General features: G+C 38.0%; 3 protein-coding genes and 1 long non-coding RNA gene across 13 annotated transcripts in view; 3 read left to right on the top strand and 1 right to left on the bottom strand.

Annotated features, from left to right (window-relative positions):
- The first annotated feature begins 3,628 nt into the window (after nt 1–3,628).
- On the top strand, nt 3,629–8,547 carry LOC101790951 (keratin, type I cytoskeletal 20). 2 transcript variants are annotated; one of them, XM_005030343.6, is made up of 8 exons: nt 3,629–4,113; nt 4,963–5,045; nt 5,255–5,411; nt 6,157–6,318; nt 6,401–6,526; nt 6,679–6,899; nt 7,792–7,832; nt 8,134–8,547. In XM_005030343.6, the coding sequence occupies exons 1-8, from the start codon at nt 3,691–3,693 to the stop codon at nt 8,229–8,231; spliced, it is 1,311 nt and encodes a 436-aa protein (XP_005030400.2). In that variant the 5' UTR covers nt 3,629–3,690; the 3' UTR covers nt 8,232–8,547. The 2 variants fall into 2 exon arrangements, with proteins under 2 accessions (XP_005030400.2, XP_005030399.2); XM_005030342.6 differs by having other exon boundaries at nt 8,131–8,547.
- A 1,262-nt stretch (nt 8,548–9,809) lies between these two features.
- On the top strand, nt 9,810–15,227 carry LOC101791244 (keratin, type I cytoskeletal 12). 2 transcript variants are annotated; one of them, XM_072028810.1, is made up of 8 exons: nt 9,813–11,513; nt 12,111–12,193; nt 12,477–12,633; nt 13,403–13,564; nt 13,662–13,787; nt 14,158–14,375; nt 14,656–14,738; nt 15,108–15,227. In XM_072028810.1, the coding sequence occupies exons 1-8, from the start codon at nt 10,857–10,859 to the stop codon at nt 15,203–15,205; spliced, it is 1,584 nt and encodes a 527-aa protein (XP_071884911.1). In that variant the 5' UTR covers nt 9,813–10,856; the 3' UTR covers nt 15,206–15,227. The 2 variants fall into 2 exon arrangements, with proteins under 2 accessions (XP_071884912.1, XP_071884911.1); XM_072028811.1 differs by lacking the exon at nt 14,656–14,738 and having other exon boundaries at nt 9,810–11,513; nt 15,019–15,205.
- A 179-nt stretch (nt 15,228–15,406) lies between these two features.
- The window catches only part of LOC110354558 (uncharacterized), a 67,252-nt gene continuing 54,868 nt past the window's right edge, over nt 15,407–27,790 (bottom strand). For all 4 annotated transcript variants that reach the window (XR_011805162.1, XR_011805163.1, XR_005261213.2 and 1 more), the window contains 2 exons: nt 17,397–17,439; nt 15,407–16,289 (listed from right to left, as the gene is read on the bottom strand). This is a non-coding gene — a long non-coding RNA (uncharacterized lncRNA). The remainder of the gene's footprint in view (nt 16,290–17,396; nt 17,440–27,790) is intronic.
- KRT222 (keratin 222) lies at nt 19,220–27,259 on the top strand. 5 transcript variants are annotated; one of them, XM_072028817.1, is made up of 7 exons: nt 19,257–19,490; nt 20,154–20,399; nt 21,491–21,619; nt 22,390–22,610; nt 23,652–23,728; nt 23,912–24,017; nt 25,359–27,259. In XM_072028817.1, the coding sequence occupies exons 3-7, from the start codon at nt 21,515–21,517 to the stop codon at nt 25,570–25,572; spliced, it is 723 nt and encodes a 240-aa protein (XP_071884918.1). In that variant the 5' UTR covers nt 19,257–19,490; nt 20,154–20,399; nt 21,491–21,514; the 3' UTR covers nt 25,573–27,259. The 5 variants fall into 5 exon arrangements, with proteins under 5 accessions (XP_071884920.1, XP_012964630.3, XP_071884918.1 ...); XM_072028818.1 differs by having other exon boundaries at nt 19,280–19,408; XM_013109176.5 differs by lacking the exon at nt 20,154–20,399 and having other exon boundaries at nt 19,222–19,408.

The raw sequence follows: 27,790 nt of genomic DNA, 5'->3' as shown, positions 1-27,790 counted from the left end.
AAGTCTTTTTACGACATCATTATAAGAGATCTTCGGGAATCAAACTCTTATGGCACAAAACCCAAACTGAGATCTTCGGGAATCAAACTCTTATGGCACAAAACCCAAACTGAAATCAACAACGTAGTTACCAGGACTAATAAACAGGCACTGGATTTCACTGTGAAAATGGATCATCGCTGAAGCCTGAATTAAAAGGCTTTTCTTTAGTTAAATCCTCAAGTCAGCCAAAAGAAAAGTGTGTGTTCCACCTAAAGGCTGCACAGACACAGAACCAAAGCTGGGTGTGTCTTTTTTCCTTGAACTCTCATGACTGGTTACATATAACTTGTTAGTAACGGTGAGTAATACGAAATGGCATGCACACGTTATCAAAACCCTTCCTGAGTTATCTTCATAGCTCTGTAATAGGCACTAAATGTCTGTCATATAGGCAAGAGATCTTCAGGACATCAGACAACTTACTGATGTTGCTATGAACATTTTGTTAGGACTCCACACCAACCCTTCAGACCGACCACACCACCACAGGCAGCGTTACACAGGGTTATCCCCAGGCTGTCCTCACTGGAGAGCGCACAGCGGAGTCTTGAGTTGGAAACTGCACTACCAAACTAAAGCACCAGCAAAGCGTTAACAGCACCTCTTCCACTGATCAAAGCTGCAGATATCAGACAATATAATATTTTTGATGTTTCTCAACAGCTATTTAGATTATCTCCTGTTACAATCATTTCTGTGAATAAAAATAAGGCGGCCCCTATTCTTCCAGATAACACCTGGGCATAGTTCGAGTGGCAGCAGGAGCTATCAGCCACTCCCAGCTGAGTGTAACTGTGCAGCTGTGAGCCATGACAAGTCAATTGCCCTCCAGCCAGCTGAGGGACACAGCCCACATTACATTTCTGGTACAGATACAGCCTTTCCTATTCACTCTTGCAGTTTTCAGTGGTTTATATATTCAATGATTCATTCAACATATTCTGTGAATATCTGGATTGAGGAAAAAAAAAAAAAAAAAGGAGTAAAACCCACCTGTGGTATGAATTATACCTATACCAAACCTAGTATATATTCTTACAGATATTCCAGGTTATTTTTTGGAAGGAGAAGCATATATAAACTGATAAGACCGGAGAAATTGTCAGTAAGCAAATTGGAGAAGAAAAGAAACAATGCTAGGGAAATTCAGCCTGGTATCTTTCAAAGCTATGTCAACTTGACACTATTGCTCTGTACATCCAGCTGGGCATGCCCTGAACACTTTTGCTTAAAATCAAGAGGATTTTGGAAGAAATAGGACTGCTGAAGGTTCAGCTCGACCTTAAAGAGCAGAGCCTGTGGCCAAGACAAAAGTCTGATCCAATCCTGTTGTCCATTTTTATTCAGGTCACTGTACAAGACAAAGTCAGAGCAAAGTTTAGAAGGTTTTATGTATCGGTGAATTTTATTTTGCTATCAATCTGAAATGTATTTTTTTATTATTCTTATGTTTCTAGATAGTCTCCAACTTCTATAAATTTCAAACATGTGACATTCATTTAACAACACATGCAGTTAGTTTTTTTTTTGATATTTAACTCTGTATCTGCTTCCCCATATGGAAGTAAGGTAGTTGTGAATAGAAAGATTAAGAATTTGACCCACAAAAGCCAGTCTAGGCCTTTGATGACATCCTGCTGCATTTATACGCAAACATGAAAATTAACAAATAGCCTTTGGCTTTTCCACAATGAAAGAAAGAATGAAACCTTCAAATGAGGTTTAGAAAAAATACCATCAAGGTAAATGGAAACTAATTTTAATGAATACTGAGAAGACAAAGCAGAATGTTTACTATCAAATAGGCTATCAGAAAATATTGTAAGAGATCCAGGCAGTGAAGTTCATAGCCAAGAGATGCAACCGTAGCAGGATATTTGCTGTATTCTTCTTACAGTTGTAAAGATGTAAGCTCTGCCCTGTCCTATCTAGTCTGAATGCTTTCAGTAAATAAAAGACCCACCTTGATTTTCTATAGCAACAGCCCAAATGACTGGGCTAGTGTACTTTGATTTGAACTGTCATAAAAGTTTTTCAGACATTTATCCTTATCGGTTACACCCAAAGATGTTCAAGGTCCGAGACAATTCATACAGCTTAACAGCATCTTCATGCAAAAAAAATCTGCCCTGCATGCTGACCACTTCGGTTTGGAGACGTGTATTTTCAGAACAGCTAACGATGACACCTTAACTCTTGCCTTGCTACAGTACTGTTTAAACTGATCTGTTGCACTGTCATCTAAAAGCAATTTAGCAGAATTGGTTCTGCGATATCCTGGCTTGGCTGTTCTCAGAAACCTAAGGATGCTTCCAAGATACAATCCAATGCCCCCAAGCTTTGTGTCTCACCCATTTCCTTGCCCCACGGTAGAAGACCACTATGTTCAGCAGCTGCTTTCCACTAGCACAAAGAGCACTTATTAACTGTTCTACATGACTAGCTGTACATTAATAATACACTAAGTACAGTAAATGCAGTGCCCCAAGGAACTACACCTCTGCTTTGTCCTGGTGCACACCTGCTACAGGCTTTCCTGTAGCGCTAATAACCCCCTCAGCAACCAGCTTTGTCCCTTGCCTTCCATTTCATCTCAGCATTGTGCATCTCAAAAGCACGCACCACCCTGGCTTTAGGAACTATTAGAAACACAGCCTGTTGGGTTTCTTCGCGCACCGAACAGAGGCAGGTGGTTTCCTGGTAATGACTACAACACCTGTGTTTGTGGCAAAACAGCCAGCAGTGGAACAGGTCAGCTGGGGGGTATCTTAGCCCAGCGCACTGACGGGGCAGAGGCACCCTTGCTTTGCTTTAACTCCAGCCATGCAGGAGGGCTGGGAGCTGTGCTGGAAACAGAATCTCAGGGCCTTTTATCACTCCATGGATGTCAGCATCTCACACGTAAAATGAAGTGGGCAACCATGATGATTTCTAATACTCTGATTATTTTCTCTCTCCACAAAGCCATACTCTGCTTAGTTTCAATTGCACTGAAACCCAGTTCAACTTGTAAGGGTCTTCTAATACTCAGTGACGATGCACTCAATGCAAGCTAACTACAACGCTGTTCATTTTTAAAACTGAACACCACTTTGTGCTTACTAGGAAATGAATCAGCAGGGTAGGTACAGATGCCACCTTTCTAATAATTTATAGGCAGTTCCTAGCTGTCCTCAGGCCTAGACCATGGCTCACTCAAGAGAAATATATACTTGATTGAAGATATCAATATTTGAAGTCTCGTCACATATAGTCAACTCTTAATTTTATAAACTGCACATAGGGGTAAGAATTGACTTGGTTGTTCAAAAGGGCTATAGAGACAATGGGTGCAGATACACTGCTATAAATGATTCAGCAGTTAATTTGTGTTTTATCTTTTATTCAAAATGGTAACTAAGCAAGCCAAACTATAAAAAAAAAAAAACAAAAACACCACCCTTTGCATTACCCAGAGTGCGGGGACAATATGCTGTGGGTTATTTGCGCTGACACCAATTACTTTATGTGTCAATAGAGGTGGGGTTCATGACATTGTGCTTCCTCTTTGAGATACAGTATAAAGGTTTACGGAGCACACGCTGCTCTTCACTTCAGCTGCTCTGTGTGTGTGTGGAGATTTAGCCCTTTCATTTCAAGAGGAAGAAAATGGCATTCTCTAACCGAAGCTTCCAGATGGGTTCAAGCACCCGCTTCCAAACTTCTGCACCCAGTGTCAGCGGTTTATCTGTCAGGAGCTCGTCTATCCAGAAGCTCCAGGCACCCAGCGTCTATGGCGGAGCTGGGGGCTATGGCACCCGCATATCCACTGGCACCAGCCTTGGACCAAACTTTGGCGGTAGCTTCCAGCTTAATGTTACTGGTAACGATGTGCTGCTCGCTGGCAATGAGAAATCAACCATGCAAAATCTAAATGACCGGCTGGCTTCCTATCTGGAGAGGGTGCGCTCTCTAGAAAAGGCAAACTCCTTGCTTGAAAAGCAGATCAAGGAGTGGTATGAGAAGAACGTCACACACGTAAGGCAGGACCACAGTGCTTACCTTAAAACGATTGAGGATCTTCAAAATAAGGTAAGATTTCATACAGCTATCTATAAAAATATGAATTGCAATTTGGGTGGAGATGGGTAACAATCTGTTGTGTTAACCCTACTTGTTCATATTGTAATTGTCTCGACCAAGAACAATAAATGCTTTCCTTTGACCAGATACAAATTAGTGACAGATTATACATGGCTCATAATATTTGATTTATGCCTATAGATGTGAGTAATCTAATACGTGAAAAACCTCAGAATGAATTAATTCTATTATATTTGCCTTAGGTAATTTTAATAGTTTTCTGACTATTAAAGTTTTCTGGTGATCAAGTGAGAAAGGGCTTTCATTTACATTAATTCATCTGCTGGATTTTGTCCTCCAGATACGATAAATCCATTGGACTTACATCCAAAATCCAGATCCCTTTTATGCACTTCAAAGGGAATTTAGCTTAAACCCAGACGACTAACAGACTGCTAAAGTTTAGAGGATAAAGTCCGCATGCAGAATTAATTTCTAGGAATAGATAAATGTCCGTTTATGTGCACAGATTCTCATCCTCTCCTTCTCCTGCCTCAGAACTTTTTTCTATTTTCAAGCAGATTTGCTTCTATCAGTACCATAATGTGCAGGAAAATATAATATATTGATAAAATAATGCATTTCTCAATACATCATCTAGATGCATTATATGCACTTCACTGAGATTATATATATATATAATTTTCTTTTGAGATTAAAAATATTTTTGGTTGCTGATGCACATTCAGTTTCATAAATGCCAAACAAAGCTGTCTTCTATAATGCTTAAGAATCACTCAGTATCCATTGCAAGTCTTGCTGTCAATGCTTCATCCATTTCCAACCATTCCTTTCTAGATTAATGCTGCACAGCTGGAAAATGCAAGGCTTGTCCTGCAGATTGACAATGCCAAACTGGCTGCTGATGATTTCAGACTGAAGTAAGTTGCACGAGCATTTCATACTTTCTCCTTCTTTTTTCTGTTCATGAAAGCTTCTAGTTACTTATATCAAAGCTGAGAAGTAAACCTCTAATGCAAAGTTTAGTAAAAAGAAACATTTTAGGACTAAGGCAGTAGTAGTTATTGATTCTGTCATTTTCATCAGACAACCGTGTTTTGGTGATGACAAAACAAGCCTTGTTTTCCAGGTTTGAGAACGAACTCCTTCTCAGGCAAAGTGTTGAAAATGACATCAATGGACTGCTGCGAGTTCGTGATGACTTGACTCTGACGAAATCTGATTTGGAGTCACAGATTGAAAATGTGAATGAAGAACTACTTTTCCTTAAGAGGAACCATGAGGAGGTGAGAGCAGCAGAACACTGTATTGGAGAGTTTTTGTCAGTGGCATACATAAACTCAGCCACACTTGGAATAATGAAATCTTCATGAACAATCTGAAAGAATATTGCATTTATGGTGGGATTCAGCTCCAGATTAGCACATCAAAATTTAGGTGTCTATTCGTATATTACCTATATGAATGCTATTGCCTATGGTTCTGTTACAATCAACTGAGAGACCGACAAAATAGACATAACCTGGAGAATGACTCATCTCACCACAGAGCAAACACCCACAGGCTGCTCGGCTGAGATGCCCTCTGGTCTCTGCTGGTTGTAACAGGAGCTCTGGCTCATGCAGAGATAGCTGCGAGTCAGATATCTGTACTGGGTATCTCCTAGGTTAGAAACTAAGCAGTGAAGGTTTTCTTTAAGAATAATTTATGTTTTATGAGTTGCTACCACACAAAAGCATTTAAATGGGAACTATGACTTCTACACTCATTCCATGGATCCGGTCCTGAGGAAATAATCTTTTTATAATATGTTTATCTATTATATAACATGTATTGCTACAGAGTAAATAACATTTTCTAACGTTTTCTAGCATGGCAGGTAGTAAACAGTATTTACAAGGCGATTAAGTTATCTTGCCCTGAGAAGCAATTTAAGAATTACTTCTATTTCTGTAGATTTTGAATTTCCTTCCAATATTCAGGACTGAAAGTTCCCTTTAGCTGATGCTGATACCGTGCTCTGTGTTGTAGGAAGTGGACAGACTGCAGAAACAAGTGGGAGGCTCAGTTAATGTAGAGGTGGATGCTGCTCCAAGTATTGATCTTGCAACTACTATGGAAAACATGAGACGGCAATATGAAGAAATGGCAGAAAAGAACCGTCAAGAAGCCAAAGAACGATTTGAGAAGCAGGTAAGGTCAATGACTTAAACATCAGCAAGAACGTCAGTCATGTTGAGTTCTAGCTTACAGTCCTTCTATTTCTGTATTTCAGACAGAAGAACTGAACCTGGAAGTCGCAATTAATATGGAACAACTGCAAGAGCAAAAGAGAGAGATCACAGAGCGGAGACAGATCTACCAGAGTCTGGAGCTCGAATTACAGTCCCATCTGAACATGGTAAATAATAAACAGTACTTAAAGTAAAGCTTGTGTTAAGTAGATAGCTACAGAGAAAAATACAGAAACCGACACATTTTTCAATCAAAATGTAAGGACAAAATGTATCCTCTTGAATAATAATACATCTCTGTTCTTTTCACCAACTGTAGAAGAAGGCTTTAGAAGACACGCTGGATGAAACTGAAGCACGTTATACTTATCAACTAAATCAAATACAGGAAGCAGTTGCCAGGTTAGAGGCTCAGTTGAGGCAACTCCGCTCTGACATGGAGGCTCAGAACAACGAGTACAGCATACTGCTGGACATCAAGACTCGCCTGGAAATGGAGATTGCCACATACCGCCGCCTGCTGGAAGGCGAGGACAGCAGGTGAGGATACACGGGCACTGTCAGCTTCGGGCAGGGTGACAGCTGACAGCATTGCAAAGATCATCTGTATTCATGGCTGGTGAAAGTGGTACAGTCTGCTCCTTGGCAACTGGTTTCTGAAGGAGAAAACCTGTCTATTGCCCAGCTCCCAGCTGTAGATTCCAAGCAGGCTGCAGTTTGTGCTCTGTTTCAGAGGCTGCCATGGAAGTTGGTTGAGTCTGTATCTGTCATCCTGTGCACAGGTACATACTGTGACTCTCCCTGAGCTGAGCAGCTTGATAGCTGTTCACACTCCATAACATCAGTGATGGGACTTGGGATTGACTTTTCCATGACTATAATGACTATAACCCAGGCTAGATATTTTTTAAAACTCCTTTCGACACAACAGGCACCTGGTCACATTACAGCAAGGCACTCACACTGACCTCCTGCAGCCTGCAATGGATTCTGTTCTGCTGTTCTTGTGTCACTAGCAGCCAAGCTACTAAAATATGTAAGAAGTGAGCCCACACTTAACATCTGGGTGCTCCAGTATCCCATATTCCATAGTGGAAAGTGCAGAGATCTGTGAAAGAACACAGAGCAAGACAGGCAGAGTGATGTTTCCCACAAAGACTCTACCTGTTCAGCAGTTCTGGCTCAGGAACTAGTTGGGGCATATCTGCATGAGCTGAAGTTGTAGCACTGCAGGAACTGCTCTGCAGGTTAATTTCACCTACAGTTTATGCTTAACAAATTCTACTTTAACTGAGAAAACTCATTTAAACACATGGTTTCACATCCTGATGAAAGGAAATCACCTATCTGAACGTACAGGGAATGTACAAGGTTGTTTCTTTAATACATTAGGCACAATATATTTACATTTGTCAATTTATGATTTGAACAGGTCTGCCCAAGTGAATTTACATGCAGAGGAGACTGAAAAAGGTACGTCACACAAACATACATATTTTTTGATGGCTTCCTGTTGAAATGTTATGGCATTAAGTAGCCTGATGTAAAACAACACAGTTTCAGAGCAAGTTATTGACCAGTGAAATATTACGTAACATATAGCACGTTAGAAGGAAGATAAACCATAAACTGAATCTCCCAAAAGTTTATTTTTTAGTAACTGCATTGAAAAGATGCCTTTGTCTGTTTTCTCATTAGTGAAACTGCTGATAGCACTATTTTTCTGTTAATATAGACTGCATTTTATTAATTTAGTGTTCAATTTCATTAGCAGAATCAAATAAAATTAAGAAGATCAAAACAATTGTTGAAGAGGTGGTTGATGGCAAGGTCGTCTCCTCTGAGGTAAAAGAGATTGAAGAGAAGATATAACAGCGCCAGCAGAAGCGAGACAGCCTCTGAGCTCTAATTACATCATTAAACTTTATACAGAGTCCAATCTAATTCTCCAATTCTCCCTGAAATCAGCAGTGGTGGAAAAATGCCAAATTATCAAATCTCAAACGTTTTTTTTTGTTGGGGGTGTTAATAAAAATAATGTTTTGCATCAGAAAGTTACGAAGTGCAAGGTTTGGAGTTTACTTATGCAGTGACTAAATATCTTGATGAAAGAAAACACAGATCAGCCTGTTACAAATGTATTATTGTTTCCAAGACAAATAAAAGCTGAAGTGTTAGTCTTCATTTACATCAGAGTCTTAATATTACACTTAAAGAGTTGCTCAGTATAAATTGTAAAGTCAAATGTCCTGTAGTGTGAATTTACTACAGCTTTGAAAATCATAAAAATTGAATTTAGAAAAGTATTGACACAAGTCTTCATTACTGAAGTTCCAAAGCACTGAACTGGTGCAAGCCATTAGATGAAGATATGGGACAAAATTTGTCCATGTGCTTGACAAACTGGAAGTTTTTAAAAGATACCTGTTATTTCTGAAACCTTAATGGACAACTTATCAAAACTTTACAAGGAAGAATTAACTTGATAGGTATGATATGCCCCCTATCAAATGTGCTAGTTTAACTGCGATCTATTTTTCTCTTATGTGCTAGAACATTTAGAGTAGGTATTTTAAAAAATATATTAAAATGCTGATTCAATGGATCTTTTCTGAACTTGAACTACCATCCAAACGCAATGCACCCTCACTTCAGTAAAAAATGATTTTCCAATAAATAAATGTCCATTTACATTTCATAATAAAATAAAATGTAAAATTTAAGAAGTCTTTTTATTATTTTCACTCTCAATCATCAGGGACTATACCAAGCAAAGGTATTTCATCAAAAGAATATATTTTGCCTTTCAGTTCAGAAATAAAGAGTACCATTTCTGTTGAACCCCTCTCTATCAAAACCCACATGAAGCTTTTCCCATGCAGTACAAGTCTCCTATGCCACACCCAGATCTTCAGTCCAAGGAGTCTACTTTTTCCTCTTCACAACATAAACACAAAAGCTCTTCCTTTTGAAATCTCACCTGTCCAGTACATTATTTACTGTACATATAAAGCTGCCAAACAAAATAATCTTCTGCTTTCACAATCATGAGTCACTGATACCAGGCTATCACATCATTTCTACACAAATGCTTTACTTAAACCTTTGATCTACTGCTCATAATACAGGTCTGCCAAAAAAAAAAAAAAAAAAAAGCATCTGTACTTTTAGACGGAGGTTAATTAAAAATGAATAAATTTCTGTTGACAAATCCAGTGGTATAATGAAGCCAGGACAAAGAAAAAGCAATTTTCCGTTTATCAAAATAACTTCAAAAGGGAAGTATAATGATTTGGAAGGGTTTCCATGCCAAAACTTGTAACCTGCAAGAGCTATCTTTGATCTTTAGATTTACATTATAAAAGGCACAAAAAAAACCTAGTCAGGCGTTTCTGTGATGGTCTTTCATGTCCAACTGCATTAGACTTAAAAAACCATCAGTGACAAAAATGCAGTTGTAAACCATCGTGCTGTGAACTTACACAACACTCTCAACTGAGTTGTCCTGTGAACCCTAGGTAGAGGGCAGCAGGAAAAGACCTACGGTCAGATTGATTTGACAGCATTTATAATTTCTGCATGGACCACACATGGATCCATACATCATAAAGGCTGAGGAGCAGACATACTGTTGGAGCACCATGGATGAAAGGTGCAATCAGTGAGCCACCGCCAGACAGAAGTCTGATGGCTCCTTCTTCTCTCCCTGCACTTGAAAAGGTGTCTGGAGGTCCCTTCTATCTCTTTAAGCACAAAGAAGATGTTGTAAGAGAAACATTGGTTTCGGCATTAGATGGGTATTTCAATGCCTAAAGATTTAGGGAAAAAAAAACAACTATAAATTATGTCTAGTGTAATCAAGAATATTTTGTGTTTTCATATTAATGACCAAGCTGAGGATCACTGCCTGTCCGCGTCTCCCCACATACAAGAAGTGTTGACCACTTTCCTAACTTCTTATCAAACTCACTGAGAACACTAATCCGGCAGAGGTTCATGCCAGAGAAGTACTGTGAAGAGAAACACATTTCTGACACGCCAGGAAGTCTGATATGAAAGGGATCATTCTACTGCCTTAAGCACACTTCTACAATAATAGCCCCAAACCAAGAAAGCAAAGAATATGTAATGACAAAAAAAATTATTTAAGATGGATTTAAAAGTGAAAAGAAATTTTTGTGCTCCATTACACATGGCAAAACATTATCAGGATGTCTTAGCTCTACTCCACCCATTCCTCCTCATACAGCAAACACCTGGAGGGTGCCAGATTTCTGCTCCCATGGGCAATTTAGATTTGCACACATCATTTAGCTTGGTCAGGGCATACTAAGCTTACCTCCTTCCCCCTCCCCAAAGAAGAGAACAGGGAAAGAATGAAGGATTTTGGTAGGAGGTGGGGACTGCTGCTGCAACACCCACGACATTCCCTATATAAAGGCTTAACGGTTCCCCGCTCGGCGGTGTCTGCTAAGCAAACAGAGCACCTGGAGCACCATGGCCCTTTCCGTGCGCACCAGCGGCGGCTCCCGGCAGTTCTCCTCTCGGAGCGGCCTTGGCGGGGGAACTCTGCGGATGTCCAACGCTAGCGCTGCAGGAGGCTTCGGTGGCAGCGGGTTTGGCTTTGGTGGAGGAGCCGGGGGAGGTTTTGGTACCACTTCTCTGCTTGGTTCTGGCTCCAGCTTCAGTGGGGGCTTTGGGAGCAGCTTAGGTAGTGGCTTTGGTGGGGGGTTTGGCGGCGGTGGAGGTGGTGGCTACGGCAGTGGCTTAGGCGGTGGTTTTGGGGGAGGCTTAGGAAGCGGTTTTGGTAGCAGTTCAGGTGCTGGTTTTGGAGGTGGCTTTGGTGGTGGCTCAGGTGCCGGGTTTGGAGGTGGTTTTGGTGGTGGCTCAGGTGCTGGGTTTGGAGGTGGTTTTGGCACTGGTGGCGGGGGGGATGGCGGCCTTCTTTCCGGCTCCAAAAAAGAAACGATGCAGAACCTCAATGACCGTCTGGCTGCTTATCTGGACAAAGTACGATCTCTGGAGGATGCCAATACGGAGCTGGAGCGCAAAATCCGAGAGTGGTATGAGAAAAATGGCCCTGGAACTGGTGTTCCTGGGTCTGGGAACGACTACAGTAAATATTATCCAATAATTGAAGATCTTCGAAACAAGGTAGCAAAGCAATGTACTTAATGCATCTTTGCATTTGCAATTCACCTAATAATAATTGGAGACAAATAACAAATTTATTTCAGAAACCAAGCACAAAATTCTTCTATGTTAATGACTCTTGTAATAATCCTCCGTCACACTGCACTAGTACATGTTGAATTTTCTTGTGTATTGACCGCAGTTCTGTAGCTGTATCACACAATGCTGTGACATGACTTGGTTTAACTGGAATAAAGGAGAAGGCAGTGATAGAATCCAGTTGTACTAGCTCTTGTTGATTGAAGTGTTTGCATTTTAGCAAGTTTCATGTTTTTTATATTACAAATTCAGTTCCTGAAGCTGAGAGACTACCTGGCAAGCTCTTCAGAGATTACAAACCACAGAACACAAACGTGTATTCTTCCGTTAAATGAAACATTCTGATTTGCGAAGTTGAAAATCCATCCTATATATTTTCATATTTAGCAAATTCTATGAGAGTCTAACAACTTCCTTTTATTACAGTCATATTTAAAATTACAGTTATGTAGAAAGCTCTATCGATCTGCAAAGCCACTAGGCTATAAAATCACTCTCTGGACATTGCTTGCATTCCAGATCATTAATGCAACTATCGACAACGCAAGAATCATTCTGCAGGTCGATAACGCCAGACTGGCTGCCGATGATTTCAGACTGAAGTAAGTGCATTGCAAACTTGTAATAAAAAAAAATACAATACAAAATACAATAAAAATATACAATAAAAATAAAAAATTGTAATATTGCAAAACCTGTCACTATTATTTTAAGGGAAAAAATCCTATGTATTTAGAAGTATCTCATTGCAGAATATGTTAATTATTAATATTGTAATAGTTTTGTGTATTAAGATTTCATATTAAAAGCTATATAAGCACAGAGTAAGTTTGCATTTGACCTCATCAACCACATAAAAAGCACATTTAATTACTTTCTTCACAGATATGAGAATGAAGTGGCTCTTCGCCAGAGTGTGGAGGCTGACATCAATGGCCTGCGCAGAGTTCTCGATGAGCTGACCTTGACGAGAGCTGATTTGGAGATGCAGATTGAAAGCCTGAATGAAGAACTGGCTTATCTTAAGAAGAATCATGAAGAGGTACTTTTTTTTTTATTTATTTGTATATTCATAACAAGGTAGATGGAAGTACGAAACATCAAATTATTCCCTTATTTATGCCAGTGGGAGTTCCTTGGTTCCATTATTTGGTTTGCTGTTCTGAGTTTGCTAAGAGAAGGAGGGAAAGAAAGAGGCACCCAAGCTATGGGCTCTAGATGATGCAGGATTACTATTCTTCTAAGTTCTGCCACTAGAAATACTGCCAGGCCATTTCTCTAAGAACGCAGAAGATATCTTCATGTACACTCAGGGCTTATGGATTGCTGGCCCCAACAAGTTGCTGTTCTCTTAACTCCTGGCTTAGCAAAACTAAACTTTTCACATTTTCCTCTTGCCAAATCAACTCAGATGTCAGTTGCTTATTTTATTCTGCCTATACACTACCACCACAGCAGTCACTGTGTTGCAGAAAGTTGATACAAAATTTGCCATTCAAAATTATAAAGGAAATGGGAGCCAACTCAGATGCTTATCAGTCTTCCAGTTATTATTTTTACTCATAGCCTAGGTGTACAGGCTAGAGAAGAATCAAAAAGTTAAATAACAAGACTATTGAGACAAATGGAACTGACAGGCAAGATCTATATTAATATTTCACTGTTTTATGTTCTTCAGAGATGAAATAAAACTTAATTAGGAAGGATTCTTGTTGCAGAAGAATTTACATCACTCCTATTTCTCTATAAATATTTCTGGTAGAACTATTTTGCCTTTTATTAACAGAATCTTTTATTTCAAATCTCTCCAGGAGCTTCAGGGCTTCCAGAGCAATGCAGTTGGCCAAGTCAGCGTTGAAATGGATGCTGCTCCAGGAATTGACCTCACCAAGCTTTTGAATGACATGAGGGGACAGTATGAAGTCATCGCCGAGCAAAACCGTAAAGAGGCTGAAGCATGGTTCAATGAAAAAGTAACAGCCACATAAATAGCAAATGCAGCCAAATGCATGTAAAAGAGAATTGAGTATTCGGAACAGGAGAATTACAATCTGCTTCTTGCCATTTCAGAGTGGGGAGCTGAAAAGGGAAATCTCCACCAATACTGAGCAGCTTCAGTCAGGAAAGAGCGAGATCACAGATCTAAAACGGACTCTCCAGAGCTTGGAAATTGAACTACAATCCCAGCTTGCCATGGTAGGTTGAAAGGAAACTGTTAACTTGACAATTTTCCAACTTAAAAGCATTTTTTATATCTTGCACTATTCTACAGGATTTGTGACTTGCATTTATTTCCTATTAAAATCTACACTCTTTTAGTTCCTAAATAGTAGTCATATATATATAATTGGATTGCAAGTAGCATGTTATAAAACAAATGAGCTTTTATTTTCACATTCAGCGAAGTAGCAGCAAAGGCCAATTACCAAACTAGTATTTCAAGAAAAAAATAAATGTCTCTAAGTATTGAGGCCATAGTTACTCCCATAAACTGTTTCAGCTGTCTTTATATTTGTAAAGAATCCTGTTTTCCTCAGTCAGATTATTTAAAATCCTTCTTACACAGAAAAAATCCCTTGAAGACACTTTAGCAGAAACAGAAGGAGGTTACTGCGCTCAGCTTTCACAAATGCAACTTCAGATTGGGAATCTGGAGTCTCAGCTGTTTCAGGTCAGGGCTGATATGGAACGGCAGAATGCAGAGTATCAACAACTTCTAGACATCAAGAGTCGTCTGGAAATGGAGATTGAAACCTACCGTCGTTTGATGGATGGAGAGTTTGTGTAAGTAAATAATTCATATAAAATATCTCTTTTACTTTCTGTAGCAATATCCTTTCCAGGAAAAGAGAAGAGGGATAAACAAGTGCTATGTTCACCAAAAGACAGGAAAGCACATACAAAGATTCCGAATAATCAGCTCTTCTTTACAAATATAACAAATGAACCATTTTGCTCAGTGACTATATTAATTAATGAATGGCAGCATGAAAAGGGAATAATACACATTCTCATGCACCTGACAAACATTCTGCAATATAGTATGTCTCTCATTCATTTTTAGGAGTGGAGGACAAGGACTTTCATTTGAAAGCTCATCTTTGACAGGGTCTAAATCACAAACACAATCACTGGATTCTTCTCAGGGTAGGTAGAACTCAACTGAATACATATTTATCTTACAGCTGTTATAATAGTTCTGACCATTACCATTCAAATAAATGTGTTCCCATGTTAATTATATACACTGCTTTATATAACCATTAAAATTAGTAGATACAGAATCATTAAGTACTCATTTAGAATTCTCAACACTGTCTGAATGAGGGATGAAATGTCCCAATAATATTATTTCTAAAGTTATTATTATAAGTAAAATAATGTATGCTATTCTGATTAACTACATCATAGAGTTCATCATAGCAAGTAGCCAACTTAAAAGGAAAGAGGATGTAATTGTTGATGCAAGGCATGTTAACAATTCCATAATTCTTTTGTCTTGTTTATGCTGTTTAGATCCTACCAAAACTAGAAAGATCAAGACAATTGTTGAGGAAGTGGTAGACGGAAAGGTTGTTGCATCCCACGTTAAGGAAGTTGAAGAGAAGATATAAGGCACAGCCTGATATTGCAAAGGATCCATTCATTCCATGTTGCTTTCAAAGCAGAAGTGGATAAATAACTTTTTTCATTAGTATGAAGTAAAAAAATAGATTGGCTTTTTAACTAAGATTCTTTTACATAAAACATGCATTTTCATTCTTAGCAGGCATGCAATGTACTTTCTACTTCAGTCTATTGGTGTTACCTGCATTATTTTCATGGTGTTTAATTCTATCATCAGTTCTTTGTTCAGTAACTGGAAATGTGATACAAACGTTAGGCATTCATTTAGATGTGATTTTCTATATTTTTGAGCTAAAATAATTTCACTATTCTAACCTAATTTTCCAGATTTCTTGGCTAATAAAAAAGGACTCAAAAAGCTTTAAGGTATTAGCCTCCTTTCGTTCTTCATGTCATAATTTAAGACTGTAGATCCTGAGCTGTATTTTACTGGGTATTTTCCTCTACCATATATTGTGCCTATGGTACAGTGCACCCCATTTTAAGAAGTTAATCCAACAATAGAAAAAGCACATGCTAAAAAATAAAATACTGTTTAGAAGTGGGATTAAAGGAATACTTGATACCATACAAATTAAATATACCAATTTACAGCAATACAAAGGATTAAGAGGGAATTTTTTTGCAATCAGAACAACACAATGTAGAGACCACAAGTTCAGTGGAAAAGAAGCTATATGCTGGTTTCAAAGCAGCTATAAATGTTGGTTAGATGTCCCGGAGTGCCATCTGGTGGGAGCCCAATACAGTATTTTGAATCCTACATTGGACTTCCGGTTGTCCAACTATTTAAAAGAATCTCTTATCCAGAATAAAATTAGGAACCAGAACACAATCCCCTTACGATATACGTCAGTCTTTCTTCTTGAGACAAAATGTTGACAATTTTTGTGTGAATCCAGATACGACAAGTTACTGTGGCCTCTTACATGCATATCATTGTTTATCTACAATACAAATTTTCTCGCCTTAAACAATTGATTCAAACTACAATTTTAATGTGAGCACGGATTTCATACTGCACTTCCTTTTTCCCCTTTGCAAACCCAATCACTAGCATTCTTCTGCTTCCTGTTTGGAACCAATAAAAGGCAGGGTAGTTAAAACAATAATCAAAGAACTGGTAGAATCACATCTAAAATCCATTCAGTTAAATAAAAACCAGTGTGATAAATAACACAAAGAAATTAAATACAAGATTCTTCAATATATGTCAGTATGAAGAGGGAAAAATGTGAAACCCTCGAGTAAATGCACCATCTTCAGCAGTATGCGGAATTAGTTTTCTAAAAGCACACAACTCAAATGTACCTCTTTCATTTCCCTTTAAAAAACAGTGCTGATAAATAAATGAAAAGAATGTAACTACAAGCAATGTATTTCAATAATATTTTTCTTGCTGCAGGCTATATTTTTATTATTAAATAAACACTACATAAAATAAAATAGCGATAGCAGAAGTAGACAAATTGAAGTTATTTATGTAGCTGCATTTGATTAACAAGAGTACCATTAGAGACAACATTTTTAAAATACAGACTAAAGGAAATTTTTTTCTCCTCCTAAAACAGGACAGCATTTGTCATCTTTCTTTCCTACCCTAAAACTTTCTCTTGTGTGGAAAAACTGAAACCACAGAATCTTCACCATTAGTGACAGCATCTCCATTTTGGAGAGAAAAATGTGTCTCTTTTGTCTTCCTGCACAGACATATGTATTTTCATTATAACTGTTTATAAAGAAACATGAAATAACGTACATAACTCAGGGGCTGCAACTGTGATTGCTGTGAACTTTCGCATCATTAGGAATTCAGATTTCCGAATTTCAAACACGTTTTTGTTTTAATGTAGATTATATTTACACTGAATAATCATGCACTTTACCTACATACACATTCATCCTGAATTTAATATTATGATCTAAAAAATAAATTATTTATATATTATTATATTATAAATTGCTTAGGATATGTAGAAACCACTCTAGCTATGGTCTTGTGTGAAACCAAAGCAGTTTGCAATCCCAGTATTATCACAGAATCCAAATAATTGACATATGGTATCTAAACTACAAAGTTAACTCTAAGACAATACCTGTGATAAAATACAAACTTTGAGAGTAGCTAGGATTGAGAATTACATAAATCCTAGTGAAGATACAGTTGCTTACACCTACCTTAAGGCTTCAAGGATGTCGCAGCTGGATGTTCCCTCTACACCTGGAAAAAAAAGGAGGAAAAAGAAGGCATTGGTGCTAATTTATTTTTAAAAGCTTTTAGAAATGTTATCAACTGACAAAATTTTAGGTCCTGGTAATAATAAGATTCATCCACAGCCACTGATTGAAGCATAGATTTTGGTTTGTGTGAACAAATCCAGTATCCAGAGCTCTGTATATTGTATTTCAACCTGATACATTTCTGGGTGCTAGACAGCCCTGACTTTGCCTGATAGAAGCAGAAGTGATTCTGAATCCCAGGGAACTGAAAACAAACTGCAAAGAATCAACATTGTGATGAAAAGAAAAAAGGAAGATTTTAAATTACATTTAAAAGTTCTTATTTACTTAGATACATAGGCTCTTCCTTTCAATGTTTGGATTCCTATGTTTGTTGTTTTTTTTTTCTAATATGATTGTTCTCATACCATCAATGAAAAACACTGTTGATATTTTGTTTTTAGAACTATGGAAAATTAGAATGATTAACACAGTTGTAGAAAATGTAGCGGACAACAAGATGTTCTCATCTCTACCCAGGCCAGCAGAAGAACAACCAGCTAAGAAAAACAAAATCAGTACACAGGATCCTTTTACACGTGCCAGCAGAGAGAGTCAAGAACAAGGAAGCCTTATGCACACAAGGAGACTTTTAAGAGGTACAATGCTTCAACTTCTTAAAAGGAGTGTCTTGTGAAAGTTTACTGCCTTTTTTCCCTCATTTTACTGACGCACATTCTTACTTGGAGTCTAAAACTGCATTCTATTTAGCAATTTTTTTACTGAAATTAGGACTTTTTACTGTCTCATACTCTATATTACTGAACAAGAAAAAAAAAAAAAAACTTTGAAAAATTGGTAAGAGCAATACTTAGTAGACAAGATCATTGCGATTGTCAGTACAGAGCAGTTAAAATAAGCCAGGAAATGGAGAATTATTTGTAGGGATTACAGAACATCAGACAACCTTTGCTTTCTACCTCTCCCGTAGCTCTGAGGAAAGGCATGAGGAGCCAACAACATCTGACCATTCTGTGAACTGAGCCCCCTGACACAAGGCAGAGGTACTGTAAACCCCTTCAGAGACAAACACACACCTTTTCTGACAGCAGTTAGCTACGTTTGAGGTATTCATTCACCAGAATTTCTTAGTGCTCTGCAGAAAGGGAGCCAAAGCCCCCTTGCCACAAGGTGTGAAAGCATTCCATGCCACTAGCGGCGCTGGCTTCTGTCCCTCCTGTGTTCCTGCCCACAGAAATACAGAAGTGTCGGGTGAGAGGATGCCAGGAGCCCAGCTCCTTCTTAAAGCAGGACAATGCCCAGCAGCACAGCAGGTCAGCCACGCTTTGCCTCAGTGAGCCTTCAAGGAGGGAAATTCTGCGTCATCCCCAGATATCTGGTGCCGATGCTTCACAACCGCCTGGCGAAGGCACGTTTCAGCAGTGCTGCTGCCAGCGCAGGGGTCCTGCTGGGAAGCTGTCCCCTTCCCTTTCCCTGTGCGACTGCACTCTCATTCTGTGCAGCTGCGATTCTGTCCTTTGTTTTGTATCTCTTAACCTCACAGTTTTTGGCATTATAAAAAAACTACTTTACCATGCAACAAAAGCATAAGGACACTGTATGAATTCATTTCAGTACATAATTTAGGTATCATCATTTCACTGCTGCAGAAGCGACATCTTTGCATTATTAAACGTCTTCAGAAAGGACTGAAAGCCCCCGATCTTCAAGGGCTTCCTCAGAAATAAAGCTCTGCAGCTTTAAAATTTGCCTGTACTTTCCTCCTCGTCTCACTGCAGGCAGGGAAGGCTCTGCAGCAGCCGCCTCACCCTATCAATAAGGTTCGGGCAGCCAAGGTGGAGGATGGGAGGGGAATGGAACTGTCCCAGCTCCTCCGTGAGATCAGGGCAAAGTATGAAATGCTCATCACCAGAAATCAGATAAAGACCATCATCTCAGCAAGGACCCAGGTAATGACTTCATGCAGACATACACCTTCCAGAGTAAGGAGACAAGCCTTGTCTGTACAATTCCTCCCTCGGCCTCTATGAGGTACAGTATTTCCTTTTCGATGCAGCATATTTTTGGGGAAGGGATTTTGATTTTACTGCAGTAAGATTTGAACTAGAAGATACGGAAAAGGTTTTGTTTAGGGTATGAAATTCACACTAAAGGAGTGCTGTGTAATTCATCCGGATGCTTTTCTGTACCTGCAACAGTGATATTGCTGGGATTTAAAAATGACGACATATGCAGTAACACAGTAACCTCTAGCACCTTTCAGTTATCCCACAGGAACTGAGAATCTTGAAAATCAAAGGCGATGTAAAGAAGCCATGTATATAAAGAAAGCTTTACAGTTTTTAGCACCTATATTAAAGAAAACAGCACCTTTTCAGGAACTGTTTTACGTTGTTCACAGTAAAGCTGTCATACTTTTAGCAAATATAATTTGTTCTTTCATACAGATTTATTAAATGCTATAAACACATAATGCTACTGTTTTAGATTTACACATAAAGCATCTCTAAAACCTAACTGAACTTTGAAATAAAATGGAAAAACAATTTACAGCCATCAAATGCCAAGAAATTCAGGCTGAAAATTAGGTATTATATCACCCTGTTGTTTTTAGGCACTGCAGAAATTCTGGAGGGTTTTGTTTGTTTGTATTGGTTTTTGTTTGTTTGTGTTTTTTTTTTTTTTTAACCACAGGCCAGATTACTGCTGTAATCTGTCTGATCTACACCCTAATCCCGTGGCAACTATAAACCAGATGGTTAAACCGTGTCTGTGGTGGTGTTTGGCACACAGCAGCCAACGTGGACCGATACGGTCTCATCACATAAACTCTGCAGTACCCAGGCACAAAAGGATAGCCAAAGATTACTGAGAACTCACTTGTGGATTAGTCAAATCTAGAGTTCCCACCACAATGATGTCATGACAAAATTACAGTAGGTTAGTATACTAAGGAGGGAGGGGGGAATTGATCTTATTTTACTTGCTTTGTAACACCTGAATTAAAGTTTATTTTCTTAGAGTTGACGGCATCGTGAGAACCTATGTAAAGGTCTAAAATAGGCAAAAGAGTATGCAGAGTTTCAAGTGCTTATGGCACCTTCACCACTTGCAGTAAAACTCAAAACTGTAGAGGAAAAATAACTTCCATAAGATAAATAATTATTCTAGAAGTAACATACGCAGTAACATACAATCGAATTCAAAGATGAGTTCAAATCTAAAATGACCCCACATATGCTCAGGGTTGGTTAAAAAAATTATTTGTAATAGGAAAAAAAAAAAACAAAACACATTTACCTGTAAACACAACACAGTGCTTGGTTGACTATTCACTTTTTTTTGTTTGTTTGTTTTTAGAACAACTTTCAGGCCTAAGGATGACAAATTATCCCAAACAACGTTTTAGATTAAGATTAAGCCTAGGACAACGAAAAGTTGTAGATTTGGATATTTGAATGAATGGAGGTGCTTGCTCCAGAACAATCTGAAATCTAGTCAATGACTACATTAGGCAAAACCATAATTACAGCTATTGTCAACTGGAATGCACCCAAGCAAGCAATCAAAAGCATTCCCTTTCTATAAAGCTGTTCCTTGAAACCAAAAATACATTAAAACCAAAGAATGTCATTCAAACATGGAACTGTTTGCAAGAACTGACTGCAGTTCCTTTAACTAACTGCCACAAAGTTAAGTGCACTTACTCTAGAGGAGGATGAGGTCTAAACACAAATGGTTAATTTGTACTGGCATATTTCTACAACAAAAAGTTAGGGTTCAAGATTTATCCAGCTACCTCCCACCAAGCACAGCAGTATATGGACTTCTGCACTACATGGTACATAAAATATCAACTCATCACTGTTAGCTCTAACAAATGTATGTGAATCTTAAAAAAAAAAATCCCAGTTAGAGACTTCTGTCTATTTCATTTTAATATTTTTAAATTATCTTCTTTTTTGTGTATACATATATGTATATAAATATATATATATAAGTATATATATATATATATATATCCCCTGTAGCTAGAAGCAGCTACAGTTAAAAGAATGGACAAAGATGCAGAAGCGTTAAAGGCAGCCAGAGCAGAACTCTGTGAAGCCAGGCGGCAGTGGCACCATATGCAGATCGAAATTGAATCTCTCCATGCTGTGGTAAGAATCATAAAATGATAGTCAAAATCACCTGGAAAAAACAACTATCTTTCTTGATGTAAACTATTCACAAACCAGTTTATGGAAGAAACATTCACCGTCCAGCAGAAATACAACAAACACAAAAGGCAGAGCTTTGCTGGGGGTTTTCAGTTTGTCACACCGATCACTACCCCACAAGCAACAACCAAGTCAACTGCTCACGTTTTAGAGCACCGTGCATCTTGATTCAAAATCTGTCATTTGATGGGTAACACAATTCATATTTCCACTTCTGCCAAGCATGTTTTTGCATGGTATTCCCCCACCACAGTCCCAATTATTCTGCCTAGCAAACTCTGATCAGGTTTACTGTAAAAACTTTTTCTGAATGGGTGGACCAAATTCATCAATGGATTTGTGACAGAATACATCAGCCATGTCCTGAGTTCTGTAATATATTTAAGACAACAGAGCACTCAGTTTTCATGCTGTACTTAGCTGGCTATCATTCTAACCATACAGGTAAAACCAGCGATCTGCAGAATCAGTGATAGTGAACTGGTGGTACAACAGGTGGCTATTTTGTTTTATTCTATCTTAAATTATTTAAAATGTTACTGGAAAATATCTCAGCAAAAGTTTTACCGTAAAAACTATACCCTTGATCCTAAAGAATATTCTTAAAAGAACTGATATAAAAATACATGGTCTGATTGTTAAAGAAAAGTGTATATAGCATCCTTACAGGCACACTTTTCAAATCTTAAAATATGAGTTAAATTTAACAGGAAAAGGGTTTGGAGCGTTCATTGCGTGCCACAGAGCAGCAGTACCACATGCAACTACAGAATTTAGAAGCTGAGATTGAATGTTTAGAGAAAGAGCTACAGGAAGTGAGAAGAGGTATTGAGAAGCAGCTTCGAGAGCATGAAATTCTCCTGAACACTAGGATGAAACTCGAGGAGGAAATAGCAACGTACCGCAGTCTCCTTGAACAGGAAGAGAGCAGGTACTTGTTGATTAGACAAAGTACACAGATTTATCTTCCATTTCAGAATTTCTCATTGAACTAACCATCAGAACTGTAAATACATGAACCAATCATTAAAAAATTACAGCATAAAGTCCTTAGAAAGGTTTTCATTGTAACTCAGCTTTACCAATTCCATACTATCTGGATGCCAGCAGCATGTTGCAGCTAGTAGCAAGCTTCCTGCATCCTCACCCAAGGCACTGCATGTTAACATAGGCTTTGTATCACATCAGCTGCTTGACACAGGTTCCATTTGTCTCACAGCAGAGATGAAGGAAGTCCATGTGTGTGAAGTTCCTGGAGAGGAATTCACATCTCGTCCCGTGATAGATGCCCATATGCATGCTGAATTCATGTCACTCGGTGCCATTCCAAGTCTGTGAGGTCACACATTTGGAGAGCCTACACGTTAGGATGCTGCTTAAGAATAAGTCTTCTTGGGACATCTTCCAACTCGTTGTGCCTGCCCCTATCCCTGGTACACAAACACCAGTAATGAAATGTAGACTTGAATGAGGCAGCTACACCTCCATCAACAACAGAGGATAAGGAAAGGGCAAAACACTGCACTCTGCATGGATATCTGAACTAAAGCAGGCACACTGTTCTGACATCTTTCAGTGGACACTGCCTCCCTTACTCATTTCTGCAGAAAACACGGGTTTTTAGTCCAGCAACCTCACAGAGTTGCATAAGATTACAGACAGGGGAGTCAGATCTACTGCTTCTAACTCTGAAAATACACACAATTCAGTATTAATAATATTAAATAGCTCTTCCTGGCACACAACCCGCTCATGAAGAACTGCCAGAAAATAACAATGAAATGACACAAACATTTTCAGTAATTTTCTTTAGTTCTATGCTCAGAATAAGAAATCCTAACAAATAGTTGCTACAATCAGAGCTTCTCATCTTTCTCATATTCTAAAATTTCACACAGTTGCCTGTAAAACAAGTTATAAGTTAAAGTAATTTAACATTATTTGAAGCTTGTAATAATTTTTATTTTTGCAGGTATCGTTGCTCTATACCTAATCAAAAGGATGACAAAAAGCCTACCACTAGCAAGATTACCTTTATGCTGCCTTCAGGTGAGTTTTTTGACACTCCCCCCTTAGGGGATTATGGCCTTAAAGAGGTTTCTAACTACAGACAAATTAAGGGATATTACAGAAGGAACTTCTTCCAATAAAGCAGGAAGAAAAACACCCCCAGGTCCTGTGCCCTGACCTTACTCTTCTGCATACATGGTATATTTGCATTTTCTTTTATAGATGGTGTAAAGAAGCATGAAACTGAGAAGGTGGAATTGATGACAAAACAAGCAGTCCTAGATGGAAATATTATGAAGGAAAGTGCTGAAGCTCATGGCACTATACAGTAAGACATACATGAATTTAACAAAATAACGATTAAATGTAAATTGTGGGCATTATACATCAGTATCTCTGACTTTTCTTTTACTTAGCACCTGTTCTATCATTCCTACACAGCAAGGAAGCTGCAGAGTAGCAGTGGTACTTCTTCACTTTATATTGAATGGAATGTTTTAACAATAAATTAAATTTTAAAGTTCTTTTTATTAGCATTTACTTCATGAGCTAACAATGTCATGATGATGCTTCTAATTGCTATTCCTGTCAAGAATGAAACTATTAATAATTCATTTAGTTAAGACTGAAAGTAAAAGAGTCCATGCCATGTTTGCAAAGTCCCTGTGGGGCATATTTATGCACATAGATTCAGGCTTGGCTGCTCTGACTTGCTACTTGGAACTCCTACGTTTTGCCAATTACCGTACTAGAGCTTGGCTCCTCAGTGGGCATGTGAATGTTTGTTGGTATGTTTTATTCTTCTTAATTTTGCTAGCACCACATTGCCTCATTCTTTTATTTTCTGCTACTCTTTAAACTCTTTTGTAGACTAGTATTTAACAAAACTTTTAAAACAAGCTGTAGCATACCCTGTCACTAACAATTAACTATAATGAGCTATTGAACACAGAAATTTAAAAATTGATGCTACCATATGGTCTACCGTACACATTCCACACTTGAAGTGTATTTCCATCTCACACTTTTATTAATCTCACACTCAGTGTCTGACAGATCTGAATGCGGCTGCTTGGCTGGGCAGTTTACTGACCTGTGTAAGGCCCCCAGAATCAGACTTTTAGGTTCAGATCCTGAAACAAATAGATGATTACATCAAGAGGATTTGGGTGTCTAAAGATTATTTGAATCAGATGGGTTTTCATTCTCCATATTTTACTCCTGTCCCCTTTTTTTTTCTCTTCTTTTTTAATTAATTGTAGATTTACATTCTGAGGTTTGGATCTGAAGTAGATTTTTCTCCTCCCTGTTTTGAAGACTTTCAGATGCAGGAATTCAGTCCTGCCCGATACGGTACAGAGGTTTTGTACAAAGTATTTGAGGCTGGGTCCTAAACTTTCTCCTTGTAAGCAAACGCCCGATGTTCTCAGAGAAATGGTTTTGTATCAGAGGCTACATAAAAATACAACAGCAAGAATATAATGAAATACCCAGGGGAATGAAGCTGTTTAAAAAAAAAAAAAAAGAAAGAAAAAGATTCAATCTGGTGCCTAGTTTCCAATATAACTTTACTGTTACATGGTTTCTCATCACATTTTAAAAGCAGACCCGAAGATACATCTTACGTACTGCCTAAAGGATCATAAACACATTTGCTTTTTTGTTTCAGAACAGAAAAAGTGGATGAAGTTATTAAAGAATGGGAAGGTTCTTTCTTTAAGGACAACCCACGCTTAAGGAAAAAATCAGTTTCACTGCGCTTTGATCTCCACCTAGCAGCAACCGATGAAGGATGTTTGCACACTAAACAGAAAACTCTTCCAGACATTGAAGTCAGGCTGGTAATGAGGAGGTCGTGCAGTATCCCTTCTATCAAACCTTAACCTACAGCAAACTAACCCAAAGTTCATCCTTAACGGGCTCTGGAAATAAACTGTAGATGGACTTATACGGCCTCCTTCTGTCTTGCCACAGCTATGAAATCTTACTAAGTACTTTAACACAACAAAAACATACAAGTCTTGTAAAAGAAAGGGAGAAGAGCAAGGGAGTTAAGATTCCATGAAACCTAACTTCTACTAGTTTTATACTCTGGGTACAGTCCTTTCATTTTCTCATTATTGTTGTTGTTTTGTAGTATTTCTCCAAATATTAAAAAATTAAACTATGACTTTATACTTTGACATATTCTGTCTTTGTAAGAGAGAACTTGTTTTCTCCTTCTGGAAATGAGAACTGCATATTTCATTCTCTTATTCAATATTGCATATGTACAATGACTAATGAAACCTTGCAATAATTTATATCACAACTGTCATATTTGAAATATATTTTAAAACACTTTCTAATAGCAAAAAATTACATGCAATGATGTTCTTAAACTATTCACAACATGTTCTTTTAAAAGTAGCTGGTATTTTAAAATATTTTTAGACAATAACTGAGCAAAAATTTCTTTCCCTTATCACACAGACATTTCTTAAAAGTGTTGTTGCAAACAAATATTTTAGCCATATTGTTCCACTGACTTTCAAGCAGTAATTTCTATCAAAAACCAATCATTATCTTATTGGTCCATGACCATCTGTACTATGACTTTCTTAACTATATCAAGTAAAATTATACCCCTTAACTGTTCAAAATTAAGGAGTCAAACAACATTTATTTTTTTTTAATACTGGTATTTCATTCATTTTTGTGTGCTACAACAACATGAATTAAAATATCTTCAACAAATTCCTGTTTGGAAAATCTTTTAGGTAAATTGTGCTTTTGATCTCGTACATATAGCAAATCAGTAATACACTGGGATACAACTACTATGGCTACAATTGAACGGACAAAGCAAGGGCTACTTATTCAAAGTAAAATTCTACCAAACCCCTTAAGTACCCCCTACTACTACTCGAAGTAGCTAAGGACACGTACAAAGTGCAGTAGATGATCTTGCATCTGTACACAGAAAAAACAGAAATACAAACTCAAACATACCTTATGACATTATGAGACAAATTTTATTAAAAATAAATAATGGTATTAATGTAAGAACGTTTGTTTTCAAGGATCTGTAAGAGGTATGGACGTCACAAGCTCTCACTGACACCATTAGGATTGCAGGGGCTCAAAATCCACAAAAAACATACACAGTATTCGCAGGATCCACAGCATGTAAGATTTAATTTGTCAGTAATTGCCCTGTTACTTACGGCATGTGTTAAAAAACTGATACTGCAAATTCCTCCACTGTTAAGTTATGCTTCTATCTTCTGTTAATGGTAAGAACAATGCATTTATATTGTCCATGGTTCTATACCTACTGTATAAAGCTGGCTAATTATCATTAACCTTAAAACTAATCTGGTGTTGTTAATACTTGAGTATTTGGCATCCTGAATGTAACAGCCTGCCCTAGTACTTTCACTATGCAGCATTTTTTTTGTGCTTATAATATGTACATTTTACGATACTTGAATTTAAACTAAGTTTTAATTGCTTTCAGGCACTTTAAACAGGGATACAAATTTACCAAAGTAAATGATAGTAAAATAATAAAAATAGTAATAAAACTGAGTTTGCCCATGCATATTTTGTGAGTTTCCATGTGTCTATCTTGAAAGGGAATGAGTGAAAAAGAAATAGAAAATAAAAGTTGGAGATAAGAAAATCCGTAGCACTGCAACTGAGCATTTTCTAAAGCTCTCCTCTGCAGTTAGTAAGACCCAAATTCCCTAAGAGTCGTTATCAACACATGTAAGGTGAGCATCCTCCTGCTACAAAAATTTCTGGTAAATCCAGTAACCTCAACTAGATCTAAGGCCCTCTGCTGTGAGTGCTGCACAGGAAAGATCAGAAGATGGCAGCTGGCTTACAAAATTTATGATCTAAAAAAGAAGCTGACAGGCAAAGATAAATAGCACGTAAGTATGTAACAGAAACTTAGCTTAATACACACACCTTTAGAACTCCTTCGGCAGACTGCCTTGTGCAGCTGGAGCTTGCACAGGCACATAACAATTATCATATAAATACACGGAAGGCACTGCCAGCTCTGCAGTAAACAGTAACGGAATAATCTTACTCACAGACATGTTTTTTTCTTTA

Source organism: Anas platyrhynchos, chromosome 28 (assembly GCF_047663525.1).
Source record: "Anas platyrhynchos isolate ZD024472 breed Pekin duck chromosome 28, IASCAAS_PekinDuck_T2T, whole genome shotgun sequence".
Taxonomy (NCBI): domain Eukaryota; kingdom Metazoa; phylum Chordata; class Aves; order Anseriformes; family Anatidae; genus Anas; species Anas platyrhynchos.
This window is presented reverse-complemented; position numbering and strand designations above follow the sequence as displayed.